The sequence below is a fragment of the Lingula anatina genome, chromosome 1 (genome assembly GCF_051362555.1).
Source record: "Lingula anatina isolate TDL-2025a chromosome 1, LinAna3.0, whole genome shotgun sequence".
Taxonomy (NCBI): Eukaryota; Metazoa; Brachiopoda; class Lingulata; order Lingulida; family Lingulidae; genus Lingula; species Lingula anatina.
Window position 1 is genome coordinate 57,838,996 of NC_141767.1, and position 19,038 is coordinate 57,858,033.

Sequence of the window (19,038 nt, forward strand, 5' to 3'; positions counted from 1 at the left end):
CTCCTCTCCCTGTTCCACAATGTTCAAAGTAAACATGAAAATATTAAGTACTGCAAATTATATTTTGATCACAGGACAATTAAAGACATATAAATAATCTGAACAATTAGTTTATGGACCCTTTCATTAAATATCAACTAATTTATGAACTGTATAACCAACATACCACTTCCCATGCACTTAAAATTATCAATTATTATGATTATTACCTTTGACTCTCAAAACTCTTTGCTGGAAGACATTCGTCTTGAACTGATCCACGACCTTAATAAAAATTGATTAAGAATTGGTTGCTTGTCAGGTACTTAGGTCAGATCACTTAATTGTTTAAACACCAAAGTTGGTGGAACATTAATCACATCAGTTCAGACACAATAAACACCAAAAACATTTGCAGAAAAATATATAAGCCATGCCCTGTTTCAGATGTTGTCTTAATTTCTCTGACTCATTGCTTTGACATTTATAAAAACTACACAATTTTCCTCAAATGCACTCACATTACTTCAAATGTCCTTCAAATTAAATAAAAATACAGAATAACTGGAACATTATTTGATATACCTGTGGACTCCATCCCACCTCTACATCAACAGGTTCAATATCAGCAAGACTACAGTGCAGTCCCTGGAATGAATCCATGTTTTTCCGTTAAGTTTCTTCTAACATGCACACACAGCTTCTCAAATCAAATTAGTTCATTAATTATTCTGTCTAAAAAAACCACTACCAACAAACAACATATGGCAGATGTTACATGTGATAATGTAGCTTTCAACATGGTACCAAATGCCTAAGAAAATCCTACCTGAGCAGGAAGCACTAGATGCCTGTCCAAAATTTTCCTGAGCTTCAAGTGTGAGATGATTTCTGAGTTTCCAAAATCCACATACTGTATCTCAACCATTCTCCTGCCAGGGAGACGGGTCACCTGGGCACGATACCACAGGTTGTCATGGTACTGGGCTACACACACCATGTCTGAATATGAAGGATGTTAGTACATGTATATTAGAGTGCATTTATTTGTATATAACCCCCTCCCCACTGTTTAAATGACCTGGTATGCCACTTCTACGAGGTGTCACCTGGACATTAAGTCAGGAGTGTCAGGCCCGTAGCCAGGGGGGGTTCGGGGGGTGCAAAAGAACTGCCCTTTTTGCTGGGAAAAGGTCCACTCTGGATAAAATTTGATTTAGGTACAAGTAGGTTTTATGGAAAAAGGTCCACTTTTTCAGAAAACGAACCCCCCATTTGAAATTGCTGGCTACAGGCCTGAGTGTCCTGGAGGCAGTTCCACAAACCCTTGGCTAGACTACAGAACACTCTTGGATTGTTAGCTAAATGTTTCAAATATGTAGATAAATTTAAAATACTTAACCACAATGGCATTCTCAAGCTAACATGGTTTTGTGAAAACTGACACTTGACAGTTAGTTGATAACACAGACCAAGTCTAGAACTGATGGCAGCTATGCATTTCATTTACCAAAATGACGTTTCACCTGCACAGACTTCATACTGTAGGTATCAGCTTCTCTGTAACCCATCAAACCTGCTAGGGCTATAAATGTGCCACTACCTACTACCTCATTTTGGCAGTGCCAAATTGTTATAAAGGATTGTTCAGGTCAATAACATTTACCTTTTTGTGGACACAAAACAGCATACAGATCTTCAGTATTGTTGTAAACAGTTTGGAGCTCTTCCATCATTTGTGAAAAGTATCTAGCCTCATCATTAGTCTGAAATTTGAATTTCAATTCTTAATGACATAAATTGCTTGCTAAGAGAAATGTGTGCAGGACATATATAAGACCATGTATGCTGTGTGGGATGGAAACAGTACCAATAAGAAAAAAAACAAGAAAAGAAGATGGAAGCTTTGATGTTCAATGAATGATTATGCTCACTTGGGTTTCTCACTGGGAAAAACATGGAGGAATAGAGTGAGAAACGAGAAGCTGTTAGAGATCTTATTAGGGATGGCAAGGTTTGTTGAGATAGCAAGAGTGGAGGCTGTGCTGGTATGGATACATCAGAAGGATGGAAGAAATGTATGTAAGGCATACAATGCTGGCAATGAAATCAGTAGGAAAGAGAAATGTGGGAGGCTGAGGAAAAAGTTTATGGATGCTAAAGAGGACTGCAGGAGGTAGGAGGTGGACAAAGCACAGGTGTAGGTGTTCATTCCACTGTGGCAACCCCTCAGAAGGGCGATTTCAAGAAGGGCAGGTCTGATTAGGTTGAGGATTTCCTGTCAGATCAAAAATGCATGTTCTGGTGTTACAATAACATCTTTTTATCTTAAGGCTAAATATCTCATTTTTTAATGTCTTTAAAATATCTCACTGTAAAATTAATGCAACTAACACTATTTCCAACTATTCACTTACTTGTTGTACGTAAAAGCTACTGGGACTGTCAACGTGACTTATCACCACATCTAATATGTCATCTATTTCCGGCAGCTCTGGATGGAGGTATCTTCTGGCAGGTAGTAGCATTGGGCCTGCAATTTACACAACTTTTAAGGTCTCAGAATTGCCAGAATATCTGGCTAAATACCAGGGAATGAATTCTCAAAATGGAGATGGATGTTCGATTTTTCACTTGCCATCAAAAGGTTAAGTCCATAAAATTAAATTCGTGAAGTCACATCAATTGTTTTTCAAACTTATAGGTTTAAAGAAATAGAGACCAGATGAGTAATTAAATTTTCTCCAGGCATCTCACGTTTTTGCCTGATGTTCCCAGAGTGTTCCTTAAAAAGGTACATCTTTCAACTTATTCTCTTAAAATACGTAAATATTCACTGTAAATTTTTCTTAATATGTGAAATAAATTTAAGCAAAAATTCAAGTCAAGCTACTACTAGAAACAGGGGCGGATCCAGAGATATTTTCTGACAGTCTTCCAAATTATCTTTGTTGATCTATTCTCTATTTTTGACCGTCTTCCGACTGAAAAAATTAGATACTCGTCAATGTAAACTTTAAAATCTGACCGTCTGCCTAACTATTTTCCATATTTTTCATCATATCAATGCATGCATTAGTTAATAAAAATTTAGACATGTTACAACCACACTGTCCAAATAACAATAAAGCACAGATGGAGTTATATTACCAAGGTTCATCATCCATCTACATGGTAAGGCTGATACCAATAACGAAAATAAGCATGTGTATCAGAGCCAAAGACATATGGAAAGTAACTGTTCCATGATATACATTTATCTTTTGGGATGTTAGGAAGGCAGTAATAGTGATGACAACCTGGCAAAGGGAATTAATCCAATTTGCTGAATCACTATATAAAAACCCTTCTTGTCACTATATTTAATAAATCCAATGGTAAGTGTGTGTAATGAAAAAATGACACAGAATAAATTGTCAGTGAAAACATTTATTTACAGACAGGTTATGACTTACATTTTAATAAAGTTAACACTTTGCATGTCAAAAAGTTCCACTTAATGCATTTTACCCATCTGCTAAAATGCTCTTTTCCTTACTACTTAAATGTTTTAGCTTTTCATATATAAACAAGTATAATCTTTATCCTAATTCAAAAGCACCAGCACCATACCCACAATTGTTTCCATTGGATTCATTAAAGCAATGACATCAAATCTTAAAATAAGTACAGATTTGTTTAATTTTCCTAACAATACAATCATGTTTCATATTTGAGCTGAATATAACAAAAAAAAAAAAAACATGCTGTTATATACGTCTTTATATGGGTTCCAATCTCAGATGAAATTTTTATTAAACTAAAATGTAACTGTATCACTTCCAGTAAGACTTAATTTTTCCGAGCAGCAGCTCTTCCATTGCCACCATTTTCTTTGGCCTTTTTCTTACCAGAAGTAACATGAGTGGACTCTGGGGTGGCTAGACAGGCCAGTTCTAGGAATACAAGAGAATCCCTCATAGAAACAGGGCGGTCATCCTGGATTCCATCATTGGGAGGCTTACTCAGGTCCACATGCATCACATTGTTTACATTTTTAACAACCTGGAAAAAGCCCCAAAGATATTTTTCTAAGACAAAATTGAATGTTGATTCAATAAAAAAAAATGTTGGATAGTAACCAAATTCTAGATTTTAACAGTTTGAAGCATGTGATCCAGATCTACTATTTAATGTGAACTATAAAAATATTATTTTGTCAATACATGCATTAGGCAAATTCATGTGCCACTTACACTCATGAGCATGGGTTTATCCTCTGTCATCTTTGCAAATGATTGGATTGCTTCAAGGGACCACTGTGGGTTGGTCTGCAAGTAATTAATGAATCATCTATCTAAAACCCATCAACACTGCCTTAGGGTGCATTCCCACAGATTTAGATTGATCCAGAGATTTAGAGTTAGATCGACCTAACTCCCTGGGGGTTCATGCTAAATTGCAGTCAGCCGAGCGCGCAACAAAGTTAATTACCCCCTTACAGCTTTTAGTAGGTGGGACAGACGCTTTAGCTGGCTAAGCTGACAGTTATCTAGTGAGACTCCCCACAGGGATAGATTGATCTAAAATCCATGGGAATGGGGTCTTAGTGAATGTCAAACAAACGTTTAATCATAAAGCCACATACACAAAAGTTCCACACACGTAGCATAAGAATGGATAATTAAATATTGCTCATTTTTAAAAAATGGGCATGTTCTTAAATGTACCTTGTCAGCAGGAACCAAGTCCAAAAGGGCACACTGCACAGCTAACTCTGGGACACGCAAAAACCTGTTCTGCATTGCACGCACTCTGTAATATATAAATGGCAACTTACCAACTACCTACACCATCATGATCAACATATTTCAATAGTAAACAAACAGCAATCAGTCGTATCCATCCCATTACAATGTTCAAAAATACACCAATAGGAATGGTGATTGCTAAGTATGTTTTCCCTTTACGCAAAGAAACTGTAATGAAAACCAATCTATGCAATGAAACAGATTACTGCAATACAGATGAATTAACAAACACACACAATGATACAAAGCAAAACACTTACTTTTCTAAGGGCACAATCTCAGTGTTGCCATAGTCTATATAATATACTTCTATCTTTGGCTTGCTTGATGTGGTGGTGTCACTATCCCACAAAATATCTTTCACCCTGGCCCTATACCAGCAGTTATCCAAAGCATACTGACAAAGGACTAGATCATCTGTGAATAAAACATAGAATGGTAAAAAGACAACTTCAAACTGATACGATATAGGGTAAAGTTCTATTCAGGCAGTATTTCCCTTAGTTTGCTTGGTTATTTACAAGATACAGATACAGTTCTGAAAACTAGAAAAAATGTTGCCTTCAATCCTAACTGATCAATATAATAAATACAACAGAATACAAGATACTATTCAGAATGCAATTTCACATAAACAAGACTTTGATAACAAGACATTCTACACAGATTCAGAGTCAAACATGCCAAACTGTTTCTTCCAAGAATCTTACCTTTGCATGCAGAAGACGGTCTTTCTGCCTTATCTCCATTACACCATTTGTTCATATTCCTGGCTAAGGATTTGAGCCTCTCTACATCTGCTACTCTCTGGATTATGAAGTGACTAGGGTTTTTTATATGGGTGACATACACCAACTCTTGTCGTACTGAAATCAAAACTCAGCAATATTATCATATGCAGTTTATTAAAATAGTGTAAGCTTTCTATTACTGATTCGCTGACTAAATTTCATAAAGCAAACTTATCATTATCATTACTATATATTTTTCAAATTTTACACTAAAAAACTACAAACATATTTTAAAATGATAAAAATATGTGAACAAAATAAGAATAGTCTTGAAAAGTCTGACTACATGAGATTAAGTAAAACATCAAAACCCACATGTTTAGCCCCCCCCCCCCCCCCTCCCCAGTGTGCTGGTATTGCACTTCCTTAAAGCTAATATTAAGCACAAGAGAGGATCATGCTTACCAAAGTTGACCTTTGTCCTCTGAGCCATCTTTTTTCTATGTGCAATGGTGTCAGTGGCAGAGACACTGGTGCCAGTCCCAGAACTGTGCTGGCTGTGTTGAGAGGTAGACAAGCTACCATCAGTAGACAAGCTCTCTTCTATCTCTTCTGCAATGTGGGGGAAATACCTTATATCTTTTTATTGTATAATTTCGTAACTGTTTGAAAATTAAAGTATTTACTTTAAAACAAATTTTTTTAGTCTGAGCCAAAACCTACTCAGCTTACTGGACATTCTGGCCACCAGCTTTTTAAAATCTTCTGGCCTGCATGATATTTATCATCTTGATTAAGATAAAACAAGATGTAAAAGTAAACTAAAATTATATATATGTCTCAAAAACAATCTTATTTAACTAAAACCTGCCTTTGAAAATGATCCTCTGCATTTCCTTTTAGATGAACAAGTGAGTCTTTACCCTGCTTGGATTCTCAATTTTTCGAAAGTGCTTTTGGAAACCATTACTTTAACTAAGAAGAGGTTATAAAATCACACAGCTCTACTTTCAAGTTTAAACTGGTTTTCTGTCCTTTACAAACTTGGGAGTTTCAATCATTGGTTTACTGGCAGAGTTTATAAAGAAAGCAGCCTTCTTATCTTTTAAGAAGGGGGTTTTGATATACTTTTATAATGTCACAGATAATAACTTAATACATAATTAGGTGCACACTGTAATTCTTGACAGGTGCACTGGTGGGCCTGAAGATGAAACTGCCTTACTTTTATTATAAATGGAAGGCAATGCCTACTGATAGTATCACACCCACTTTATGCATACAGAGGTTTTGATTTTTTAGTAATTTTTATTAAAATAAATACTTTTTATCATTTTAGGTGGGTAAAACAACATTAAATTTAAAGGTTTACAGAAATTTATGTGAAGAAAGATCAGATTCTGGAAAACTTTGGCCCAGTTATGTAGTTATCTCCAGGCCAGTGGGTAACATTGCAGTCTGAATTTAGTGAAGTTGAACACTGTTTACATACCCTCAATGATGACATCATCACTGATTTCTGAGGTCCTATCATCTCCTTTATCTACAATCTCACTAAGAGGCACCAGCTCAAACCTAAAGAAATAATGTGTCACAAAAATGTGAAAACATTAAAAAAATATTGTTCCAAAGTTTGCTTACAGATCTAGTTCTCAGAACATACTGGATATGAACTACTTGCAATTTTTGTGTGTCCCTGATGCTGTTTTATCAAAATTGACCCCCATTTGATACACATTTATCTCAGTCCTGAGTGTAACATTATCTACTTGTTGTTTTGTAAATGTCAGTAAAGGTCAGAAAGTTCCATTAGTGACATTCTTTAAATGACCCTGGTCACCTACAGTTTTCACATAAGGTCTGTCATTGATTTTTTCTGAGCATGTGTTAACAACAGAGGACTACAAAGATTTGTATCCATTCTTTTGCAAGTTGGTTGTTATTGCACTGTTATTGCACATCTCAATTAGTAGTGTGCCTTGTGAAGGGGATTTAGTTGTATTAACAGAATCCACACAAAATCGCCAAGAAAATTAAGTCCAGAGCGTGTGGAAAAGTTAATGTTACTTTCCAAAGAGGGGTCAAAACTGGGAGAGTTTAATTTTGGTGGTGCCCTTGCAAAATTTAAAGCTGACAAAAACAGAAGGAAGTAGAAAGTAAACTGATAATAAATAACACTTGTGACTTTTGTTGTTTTTATTGCTTTTTATATTTATTTCAATGTTATTTCAAACTTATAAATTCTTGACCCCCATTTTTAAAAAGTGGGGGTCAAAATGACCCTTATGTGCAAAATCTAGTGGAAAACCTTAAATACATAGGTTAACATGTGTACATGATTTGATTATCACGTAAATGCTGACTCACCTATTGATTGGGGTGGATTGGATCTTGCCATACTCTGGTATCATGTTTTTGAAGTCTTCTGTGAACTGAACTCTGCAATAGGTTTAGCACTGATAAGATTACACAAACAAGCAAAAAAACTGACTTCTTCAAACCAAAAGCACTGTCCAAAATTTAAAAAGATCTATGGTTTTACAAATGCAGTAAACTGTCGACATTTTTTGTAATTTTCAGTTCATGTAAAACAAAAAGTCTGTTCCATGAGATTTGCTCAGGTAAACATATTAAGTTATAAGGTTACAAGTTATGCAGAGACTACTTCCACATACCATCAAACTGTGTTTTCACTGTTAAGAGAGTTTTAATCAACCAAAAATCAGGTAATGTAAAACTCCATAAACTAATTCACAGTTTTCTTTCAACTTCATAAAAGATTAAAATTATAACAGAAATATGTCTGGTACCTCAACTGAACAGTTTTCAAAAAGTGTACTCACTTCACCCCAAGCTGCTCCTCCTCAACCACAGGAACACAGTGACAAGGGAAAGTCTCTATAGACTGCAGCTTACTCAAAATCTCATTGGCATTCAGTATCAGTTGATTGTTGTTATTCATCACCTTTCTGGCATCTTTACAAATATATGAACATACAGTTTTGTTAATTTCTGTAGTTCTGGGTTAATATTTCTTAAAGACATCTTTTTGAGAGGAACTTTGAGAACAACCTCCTTTCCCAACCTGTTTTACATTTAACACAAAACATAAAAGTCTTTGATAAATTTTGAAATACTTTTAATACCTTTTAAAAGAAACTCTATTCTCTTTGACTCCTCAACAATGTTTAGTTTCTGAAAAGGAAACAGGTATTTCAAATTCAGGTAAAGTATAAAATCCCTGACATAAATGTCACTTCCCCATGTAAGATGTAATATCTGCAATAATTGAGGACACAAAATTTCAATTCCAGACAAATAGTTAAAACATCTTAACATTATTACATACTGAACTTGTTAATTAAAATTTAGCAGTATGTGTGGAATAGAAAAAAGAACACACCATATCTTCCATTGGCATTATCTGTTCAGCGCATGCTGTTTCTATTTCTGCTGTTAACTCTATCTCCCTGAAATTAAACATTTTGGGTGGTTTTTAACTTCTTATACAAATGTCAAATTTCATGAACTGAAAGGTTTATAAAAGAATTCATCTTTCCTGCAAATTAATTTAATATGTTCAGACTTAGATTATGAATGGACATACAAACAATAAAAAAACTAACAACCACATTGAAACAAGGCAGCAAAGCTGTCAAATGTACAGACAAAAAACAGAAAAAAAAAGATGCAAAATAGGTCATTATGTCAATTTTGATGCAATAATAAATGCTTATAATAGCACAGTCAGTCAACACTGATTTTTAATCATGCACAACAGGTAACATGGTCAATAACAGGAGCAGATTCAGAGATATTTTCTGACAGTATTCCAAAGTATCTTTGTTGATCCATCCTCCATTTTGATAGTCTTCCAACAGAAACCCGTTAATATAAACTGTAAAATCTGACTGTCTTCCAGGAGACCCAGAAGATGGTCTTAATCCACCCTTTCAATAAGATTACAATGTCAGGACCATGAGAGTTAAAATTCACATGATGAAAATCCCTATATATGAAAAATGATGACAGTGCATAAAATAATATTACATCGTGTTTAAAGACATAAATACCAATACAGCTGCTTATGTGGAAATACTGAAAATGTGCACAGCCTCAGGTGGATGGAAGTTAAAAATCACATCTTAAAAATGCCAGTGTTGGAGAAAAAATTAAATAGAAACAACAAAAATATAATTCTAATGAAGCTGTTATTCACTGCTTTTTTATTATGGACACTTTGTTATCTAGCAGAGAGCTTAACAGGGAAATATCAACAAGTGTGCTTTATGAAATTTCAATTAATGGCTACTTAATTAGGTAAATGAGTTTATAGCACTGAAATTAGCCTTGTGAATACCCAAGGGGAATTAACAGACTGACCACACAAATTTGTCTATCAAAGGTCTTCAGGCCCATAAGTCACACCTTAAGAAAAGCAGAAAACAATAATGCACAAAAACAGGAGACTGCCCAATTCTGATGCAATAATACATTATGTTTAACTGCACAGTCAACATAAAATTTTAATTATGCACAACAGGTAACGCTGATGAAAGTAAAAGCATAAGGCTCCAGGCCCATCAGAGTTCAAGTTTTCAATTAGAAAGTGCCAGAATGAGAAAAATGAAAATTTCACAAAAAATGCATAAATTTAATAAAAATGATTACCCAATTGACCTGGCTTTCTAATTTCAACTGCATGCCAATCCTAAAAATCGTACTTATAAGTTAAATATAATAATAAGTAACACAGTTTTCTTTTCATAATGTTTGCAGTAGCAGTGCAAAAAGATTATTGTTAATTTTGATGTAACATTACATAATAAACTAGAGGATCAGAGAGGCGATAGCGCCTCCGAATATTGTACCACCAGCTGGAGCAAGCGCATTCGTATAGACCCCCACATACACAAAATAAGGGTCACAGCCACCAGTCTTCTGCTTGACAAGCTGTAAAAATGCAATCAACAAGAATTTTCAAAATATGCAAAAAATATATATGCCTAAAAATGGTACAATCAAAGTTAAGTTCATCGTAAGGTAGGTCAAAAGTCAATTTCAAGGTCACAGCAAATTGCCAGTATATGACTTCCTATTCAACTTCAATAGTAACTATGGACCTATCTCTGCCAGTTTTGGAGATAAAAGGGAAGCAAAATTTGCAAAGTTCAGTTCATGGTGAAAAGTAGGTCAAAGGTCAATTTCAAGGTCACATTTAGATTGCCAGTATATGACTTCATATTCAACTTCAATAGTAACTATGGACCTATCTCTGCCAGTTTTGGAGATAAAAGGGAACCAAAATTTGCAAAGTTCAGTTCATGGTGAAAAGTAGGTCAAAGGTCAATTTCAAGGTCACATTTAGATTGCCAATATATGACTTCCTATTCAAGTTCAATAGTAACTATGGACCTATCTCTGCCAGTTTTGGAGATAAAAGGGAAGCAAAATTTGCAAAGTTCAGTTCATGGTGAAAAGTAGGTCAAAGGTCAATTTCAAGGTCACATTTAGATTGCCAATATATGACTTCCTATTCAAGTTCAATAGTAACTATGGACCTATCTCTGCCAGTTTTGGAGATAAAAGGGAAGCAAAATTTGCAAAGTTCAGTTCATGGTGAAAAGTAGGTCAAAGGTCAATTCAAGGTCACAGTAAGATTGTCAGTATATGACTTCCTATTCAACTTCAATAGTAACTATGGACCTATCTCTGCCAGTTTTGGAGAAATAAGGGACTAAATGTTATAATTTTGGAGTTACCATAATGTGCCATAAATTTCCTATAGAAGAAATTAATTAAAATAAAGAAAAGGTCATTTTGGTCAAAATTCTTGATGAAATAATGTCATTTTTGACCACAACTTGTCTGCTTTGCCAAGCCTTATGTTTTATTTTTCCGGAGTTCAAAATTTATTATACATTACCGTACTGCACATTTTGCTTTCACCACCAATATGTACTTTTTGATACAGCGTAACTTTGGAGATAAAAGGGAAGCAAAATTTGCAAAGTTCAGCTCATGGTGAAAAGTAGGTCAAAGGTCAATTTCAAGGTCACAGTAAGATTGCCAGTATATGACTTCCTATTCAACTTCAATAGTAACTATGGACCTATCTCTGCCAGTTTTGGAGATAAAAGGGAAGCAAAATTTGCAAAGTTCAGTTCATGGTGAAAAGTAGGTCAAAGGTCAATTTCAAGGTCACATATAGATTGCCAGTATATGACTTCATATTCAACTTCAATAGTAACTATGGACCTATCTCTGCCAGTTTTGGAGATAAAAGGGAAGCAAAATTTGCAAAGTTCAGTTCATGGTGAAAAGTAGGTCAAAGGTCAATTTTAAGGTCACATTTAGATTGCCAGTATATGACTTCCTATTCAACTTCAATAGTAACTATGGACCTATCTCTGCCAGTTTTGGAGATAAAAGGGAAGCAAAATTTGCAAAGTTCAGTTCATGGTGAAAAGTAGGTCAAAGGTCAATTTCAAGGTCACATATAGATTGCCACTATATGACTTCATATTCAACTTCAATAGTAACTATGGACCTATCTCTGCCAGTTTTGGAGATAAAAGGGAAGCAAAATTTGCAAAGTTCAGTTCATGGTGAAAAGTAGGTCAAAGGTCAATTTTAAGGTCACATTTAGATTGCCAGTATATGACTTCCTATTCAACTTCAATAGTAACTATGGACCTATCTCTGCCAGTTTTGGAGATAAAAGGGAACCAAAATTTGCAAAGTTCAGTTCATGGTGAAAAGTAGGTCAAAGGTCAATTTTAAGGTCACATTTAGATTGCCAGTATATGACTTCCTATTCAACTTCAATAGTAACTATGGACCTATCTCTGCCAGTTTTGGAGATATAAGGGACTAAATGTTATAATTTTGGAGTTACCATAATGTGCCATAAATTTCCATCAGAAAAAATTAATTAAAATAAAGAAAAGGTCATTTTGGTCAAAATTCTTGAAATGGGAGGTGCTCTGAAGTTCCAGATGTTCAAATTTGATGAAATAATGTCATTTTTGACCACAACTTGTCTGCTTTGCCAAGCCTTATGTTTTATTTTTCCGGAGTTCAAAATTTATTATCCATTACCGTACTGCACATTTTACTTTCACCACCAATATGTACTTCTTGATACAGCGTAACTCGAAAACCGTATGGAATACAAAAAAACTGAGACCACCTCCAGTGTTGGGCTTTACATGCTCTACAAAATGCAAAAAAGAATGGGTCTCTAGCATTAACGGTTCCTGAATTAGAGACAGTTTTCAGTTTCGGTATCTTATGGCCGCTACTCCCGTGAAAATGCACCGATTGACCCCAAATTCACGGAGATGAAAGATGACCTGAAGGGTAACACTTTCCAATAATATCATTGGTTAAGTCTGTGTGGTGTCTGAAAAACAGGGCAAATAATTTTTTTTTCGTAAAAAAATTAATTTTTTTGAAAATTTTGGCCCGTTTGACCTTGAAATAAAGGTCAAAGGTCAAATCCAAGGGCATATTTGAAATCTACACATATGACTTTTGGAAAGCCGTCTGTAGAAATTTTTCCCGTAATTCCTTCCGTAGGGTAGATAATTAGCATTTAATTTTGCCATTTTTAGACAAGGGTGCATTGCAATGAGTGTCACACCTAGACCCCAAAACCGACAAAGCCCAAATTTTATGTGGAACGAGTTGAGATTATAGGTGACCTAAATCCAAGAGATGGGTACGGGGGCCCTTACCGTCTATGAGGAGAAGCGGTAACGGTAGCCGTCCGGCGGAGCCGGCGGAGCCGGCAGAGCCGGCGGAACGATCCGGACGGGACTAAAACCATGTGTACCGCCAGCGCTAACGCTGGTGGTACAATTATAGAATAATTATCACCAATTTTTGATTATTGACTATAAATAGCATGGACATGTAGAAAATTTGATTACCATTAGGCTTCATGTCCATGGGAGCTCTGAGTCCCACAATGAATATGCCAAAAAGATAATGAATATTTCACTAAGTGTATAACTTCCAGAAAAAGAAGCCAATTAGACTGCTTTTCCAACTCGGGCTGCATTTAAGTCCTGTTTCTTTTTTGAAAGTTTGACAGTAATAAGTAACACCGTTTTCCCAAAATGGTCATCATGGCAGCAGCACCAAATATTGTGTTTTCTTCTATTTTGATGCAACATTACATAATGCTTAACAGCATAATGACCATCAATTTTAAATGATAAAATATACGTGTCATGGATTTTCAGAAAATGTGACTAGCAAGGGTCTTCAAGCCCGTGGAGGTTCAAAGTCGCACCTTGAAAATGTCAATAAGTGAAAAATTAAATTTTCACAAAAAACTGTTAAATTGCCAGAAAAATTTACCAAACAGACTGCATTGCCTACTGAGGCTGTATGTTAGACCCATGTTTCTTTCTTATAAGTTTGAGAACAGCAAGTGACATGTTTTCCCTTAAATGGTCATCATAGGAGCAGTGCCCTAAATAGGGGTTTCTTCAAATTTTGATGCAACGTTACATAATGTTTAACAGCATAATAACCATCAAATGTTATTAATAAAATATTAGTAACATGGACATTCAGAAAACATGACAAGCAAAGGTCTTCAGGCCCATGGAACTTCAAAGTCACATCTTGAAAATGCCAAAATGTAAACAAGACAGCACTGTCCTGAAATGGGTTTATTTCCATTTTTAACACTTTTTTAACATAAAACAAAATAAACATTTTACTGCCATTTTTATATGACCAACTAAGAAAATTGATGAGATGGGAAAAGTATCAATAGAACAGTGTTAAATGTCCAATTTCCTCCATTCTGAGATTCTGAACATAGTGGATGATTGAATCTGACAAACTGCAATGATATGAGTTTATTTCCATTTTTGACACTTTATTACACAATACATGATAACAAGTTTACCATGTTTTTTTTTACATAATCAACTAACAATGTTGTAAAGATGCAGGAAATATCAAACAAACACTTTTACGCATCTAATTAGTTCAATAATGAGACTGTTAACATGCCTAATAATTGAATCTGAGGAAATGTGAAAAAACAGTATAACTTCTAAAATAATGGCCCGATTATGCTGATTTTCGAACTCAACCTGCATTTTAGTAAGATTGACCACTCCTGTGAATATAATGCCAATTGGCCAATCCGTTTTTCTTATATTGTGTTATCAGTGTTGCATTTATATTGAAAAGTGAAAAAACAGCATAAATTCCCTAAAAATGGCCCGATTATGCTGATTTTCGAACTCAACCTGCATTTTAAGAAGATTGACCACTCCTGTGAATATAATGCCAATTGGCCAATCCGTTTTTCTTATATTGTGTTATCAGTGTTCCATTTATATTGAAAAGTGAAAAAACAGCATAAATTCCCTAAAAATGGCCCAATCATGCTGATTTTCGAACTTGACCTGCGTATTAAGAATTTTCATCAGTTCTGTAAGTTTCAAGCCAAAAGGTAAAATGGTTTTCCACTTACTGTGTTATCGGTGCTGCATATATGCTGCAAAAGTGAAAAAACAGCATAAATTCCCTAAAAATGGCCCAATCATGCCGATTTTCGAACTTGACCTGCATATTATGAATATTCATCAGTTCTGTAAGTTTCAAGCCAAAAGGTAAAATGGTTTTCCACTTACTGTGTTATCGGTGCTGCATATATGCTGAAAAAGTGAAAAAACAGCATAAATTCCCTAAAAATGGCCCAATCATGCCGATTTTCGAACTTGACCTGCGTATTAGGAATTTTCATCAGTTCTGTAAGTTTCAAGCCAAAAGGTAAAATGGTTTTCCACTTACTGTGTTATCGGTGCTGCATATATGCTAAAAAAGTGAAAAAACAGCATAAATTTCCTAAAAATGGCCCAATCATGCCGATTTTCGAACTTGACCTGCATATTATGAATATTCATCAGTTCTGTAAGTTTCAAGCCAAAAGGTAAAATGGTTTTCCACTTACTGTGTTATCGGTGCTGCATATATGCTGAAAAAGTGAAAAAACAGCATAAATTTCCTAAAAATGGCCCAATCATGCCGATTTTCAAACTTGACCTGCATATTATGAATATTCATCAGTTCTGTAAGTTTCAAGTCAAAAGGTACAATGGTTTTCCACTTATCGTGTTATCGGTGCTGCATATATGTTGAAAAAAGTGAAAAAACAGCATAAATTCCCTAAGAGTGACCCGATCATGCTGATTTTCGAACTTGACCTGCGTATTATGAATATTCATCAGTTCTGCAAGTTTCAAATCAAAAGGCAAAATGGTTTTCCACTTATCGTGTTATCGGTAAAAGTGCACGGCGACGGCGACGACGGCGACGACAGACGCAGATGATGGCTATATGTACAGACACATCTGTGTCTGTACATAAAAAGTGTGTCTAAATATTTACATCTCACCTTGCTTGAAGCAGTCCATGTAATGTTTGGAAATGAGACTGCACTTCCTCAACAAGCTGAATTGCTGTAACTCTACTATCTGGAATACCATCATTCAGCACCTGTAACAGTGTAATTATGTAATTCATGTTCATGTGATCTATGCACACAAACTTCAGATATTTATTTCATTGAAAATGCTCAGGAGGCAAAAAATATTGCAAGTTTTCATAAAAATCCTATCAATAAGCCACTGTAGTTATTCATGACCCTTCATGAGTAAAGAACATTTTGACATTCAAAATTGATTGCTTTATCTCAACAGTACTTTCAACAACATAAAAATATGTTACCTTTTCTGACTTTTTCAGGTTTTTTAGCACCTTGGCAGCTGTGTTAATCACGGGTTCCATGTCTGCAAACACAGTTTTATTCTACAAAAATAAAAGCCCATATATCAAAATTTGTTTCGGTTAACATTTATGAGTGTGCCAAATACAATTTCATCACAAGCATGAAAAGACTCGGTGACAGTGGACGACAAAATGTGCAGAGGTTTCAGTGTTGCCACAAACAAAATTTCCATTCTAAAGGGATGTTTCTCATGTTTACTTCAAAACTGTACCAATAAACATTCCACCAAAAAAATAAACTGCAAAAAATAACATTTAAGTTATCTGTAAATGTAACAGGTATCAATGCTTGCACATTATGCACTATCCATTTGAATTATCAATTTTTTTCACAATGTAAGAAAGCATTCTCACTTTGTCCTCCATAGAAGAAATGGCATGGCTCTTGTGCTCCCCTACAATAACACAATGTGAACATATTGCAGTTTGGTCGTCCTCACAGAAGTATTCTATGGCACGGTTGTCATGATCCTTACAAACACTGCCACCAAGTGACAAACTGAAAAACCAATATACCACCACAATTATTTAAGCCAAAAAATCTGTTTCAGCAAAGCATGTAGTATTATTGATCACATGATACAACACCTAATAAATGCAAGTACTATTCAAACAGTTTTTAAGGTTAATTTCAAAGTAAAAAAGATCATTTAAGAGAGCTATTAATATCACTTTTAAGAAAGAACATTTTAAATTTCACAGAAACATCAATGTCACTTTTCAGAAAGTACATCACAGGGACTTTTATGATTAACTTCTATAAATCATAATTTGACTGACAGTATCTTTGTACTGCTATTGTAACAGTTTATGCCGTTTTCTCACCCGCTTTCATAGATTGGCACAGCTTGATGCTTCCTTAACGTATTGGAGGCAGAGTGAACCTGTTCAAAACATTTGTCAGTGAGAGCATCCAGATAAAATAAATTATCATAAAACACATCAGTGGTTTTAATCACAATAAGTTACCAAGTGTATGTGTGAGCATCACAACAAAAAATTTAACTTCTGGACGATTGTTATCCCCTTGGAGCAATTCAAATCAAATTATAAAGAACACACATCTGCTTAATTCTTTTGCTTTAAAATCATCAGCTTTAAAAAAACAGCGCAAAGTGAAACAGCATGTGATACTTCTGTTCTCCATTATATTTTTAATCATTTACAATGTATTAAATTAATAATAAAATTCAACAAATACTAAGAAACTAACATTAATTTTATATTTCAGATAACATACCCTATCAAAGCATATCCCACACATGGTTACATCACACTTGAGACAACAGCATGTAGCTGGATTAAAATTACACTCTTTGCAAGGAACTTTTGTTTCGCAGTCTTCTGACTCCTCCAGGCTGCTTTTCTTCTTTCTTGGCAACATTCCAGCTGGTGTAAAGTTAAGGACGCTGCTGGAAAAGTTGTAAAATGCAATATATATATATATATATATATATATATATATATATATATATATATATATATTTTTTTTTTTTTTTTTTTTTTTTTTTTTTTTTTTTTGCCAAACAAGGTCTAAATTAACAAAGGATATATAACATATAAATATCTAAATTCAGATCTTGTTCACTTTCTGGAGCACACAAAAAGAAATCACTTTAGTTAATATGCATTGGTACATATGTCGTATCTCTTCAATTGGCACATAAATTTAAAACTCATTCAGAATCCAATGTTCTTTGTATTTAAAAAATAATAATCAATTCATTATCTAATATGACTGCATGTGTAGTAAGACTAACAACACTTAATGACACTTTTTTTTAATTATATCAAATCTGGATTCACTGAATGGTCATAATATATATAATAAACCCCTTATGTTGATGTAATATGTTTTATGGCATTTACTTGTTGCTGGCAACACTCTTTCTTCTTTGTGCAGAGAGCAAACCAAGTAAATATATGTTTGGCTCCAAACATTTTATACTCCCTTCTTCTTTCAGCTGTGTCAAAACCTGTGAACATAAAGGGAAACACATTCTGTAAATAATTACATCTTTCATTTCAAGCTTACTTCAAATTGCCTACTTTACATTTAACAAGTAAAGTCTTCCCTGTTTTCAATTTTATTTCAAACCCTGACACAGTTGGATTGTTAAATGTAATTTCAACCACATCCCCACCTAAATCCACCAAATCTATCTTTGGATCATAAGGGACGAAAAAAACAAAATTTAATAACTTGGATGCTGATATCTGCAAAATTATTATCTGCCAAACAACTAAGAGGTACCTTAATTTGGCAACAACAATTGTTGTGAACTGGTAGGCATTTAAGTAGTTTAAATCAATACACCCATGGCCAAAATATTTTTCTGCATACTCACTTTGCATGATGGGCATGGTATACCAGTCTTGTGAAATTTGGCAAGTTTGAAAAGACAACTTTCACAATATGTATGCCCACATCTCAGCAACAGGGGCATTCGTGGACCATGAGGCCGAGCTGGGTCTGGTAAGAAAAGAAGTTAAATCAGTCTAGTTGTAGCCATTCCCATGCAGAATTAGAGATATCATGTTAATGTGACGGTAAGACAAGTCCACACAGTGTAACAAGAAAACATGTCTTATATCTTTCTTATCAAAACAATAACATATCATACCCTGATGGAAATTCAGTACAACCAAATTCAAAATTTCACAAAATAACATTCACACGTAATTTACTTCTTAAAATCTAAATTAGGTATATCACAATC

General features: G+C 34.7%; 1 protein-coding gene across 3 annotated transcripts in view; it reads right to left on the bottom strand.

Annotated features, from left to right (window-relative positions):
- The window catches only part of LOC106178091 (RING finger protein 17), a 37,766-nt gene that overhangs the window by 17,563 nt on the left and 1,165 nt on the right, over positions 1-19,038 (bottom strand). The window contains exons 2-24 of one of the 3 annotated variants that reach the window (XM_086994756.1): positions 18,667-18,791; positions 18,188-18,294; positions 17,559-17,727; positions 17,144-17,202; positions 16,673-16,817; positions 16,259-16,339; positions 15,927-16,027; positions 8,904-8,970; positions 8,647-8,695; positions 8,344-8,476; positions 7,868-7,939; positions 6,993-7,075; positions 5,966-6,112; positions 5,480-5,635; positions 5,030-5,186; positions 4,689-4,773; positions 4,215-4,289; positions 3,870-4,023; positions 2,397-2,512; positions 1,646-1,745; positions 809-981; positions 565-627; positions 210-264 (exon numbers count right to left, since the gene is read on the bottom strand). In XM_086994756.1, the coding sequence (XP_086850882.1) occupies positions 210-264; positions 565-627; positions 809-981; positions 1,646-1,745; positions 2,397-2,512; positions 3,870-4,023; positions 4,215-4,289; positions 4,689-4,773; positions 5,030-5,186; positions 5,480-5,635; positions 5,966-6,112; positions 6,993-7,075; positions 7,868-7,939; positions 8,344-8,476; positions 8,647-8,695; positions 8,904-8,970; positions 15,927-16,027; positions 16,259-16,339; positions 16,673-16,817; positions 17,144-17,202; positions 17,559-17,727; positions 18,188-18,294; positions 18,667-18,791 (2,472 nt within the window). Of the gene's footprint in view, positions 1-209; positions 265-564; positions 628-808; positions 982-1,645; positions 1,746-2,396; positions 2,513-3,869; positions 4,024-4,214; positions 4,290-4,688; positions 4,774-5,029; positions 5,187-5,479; positions 5,636-5,965; positions 6,113-6,992; positions 7,076-7,867; positions 7,940-8,343; positions 8,477-8,646; positions 8,696-8,903; positions 8,971-15,926; positions 16,028-16,258; positions 16,340-16,672; positions 16,818-17,143; positions 17,203-17,558; positions 17,731-18,187; positions 18,295-18,666; positions 18,792-19,038 lie in introns of those variants that run through there. The other 2 variants (XM_086994749.1, XM_086994760.1) reach the window with 2 other exon arrangements.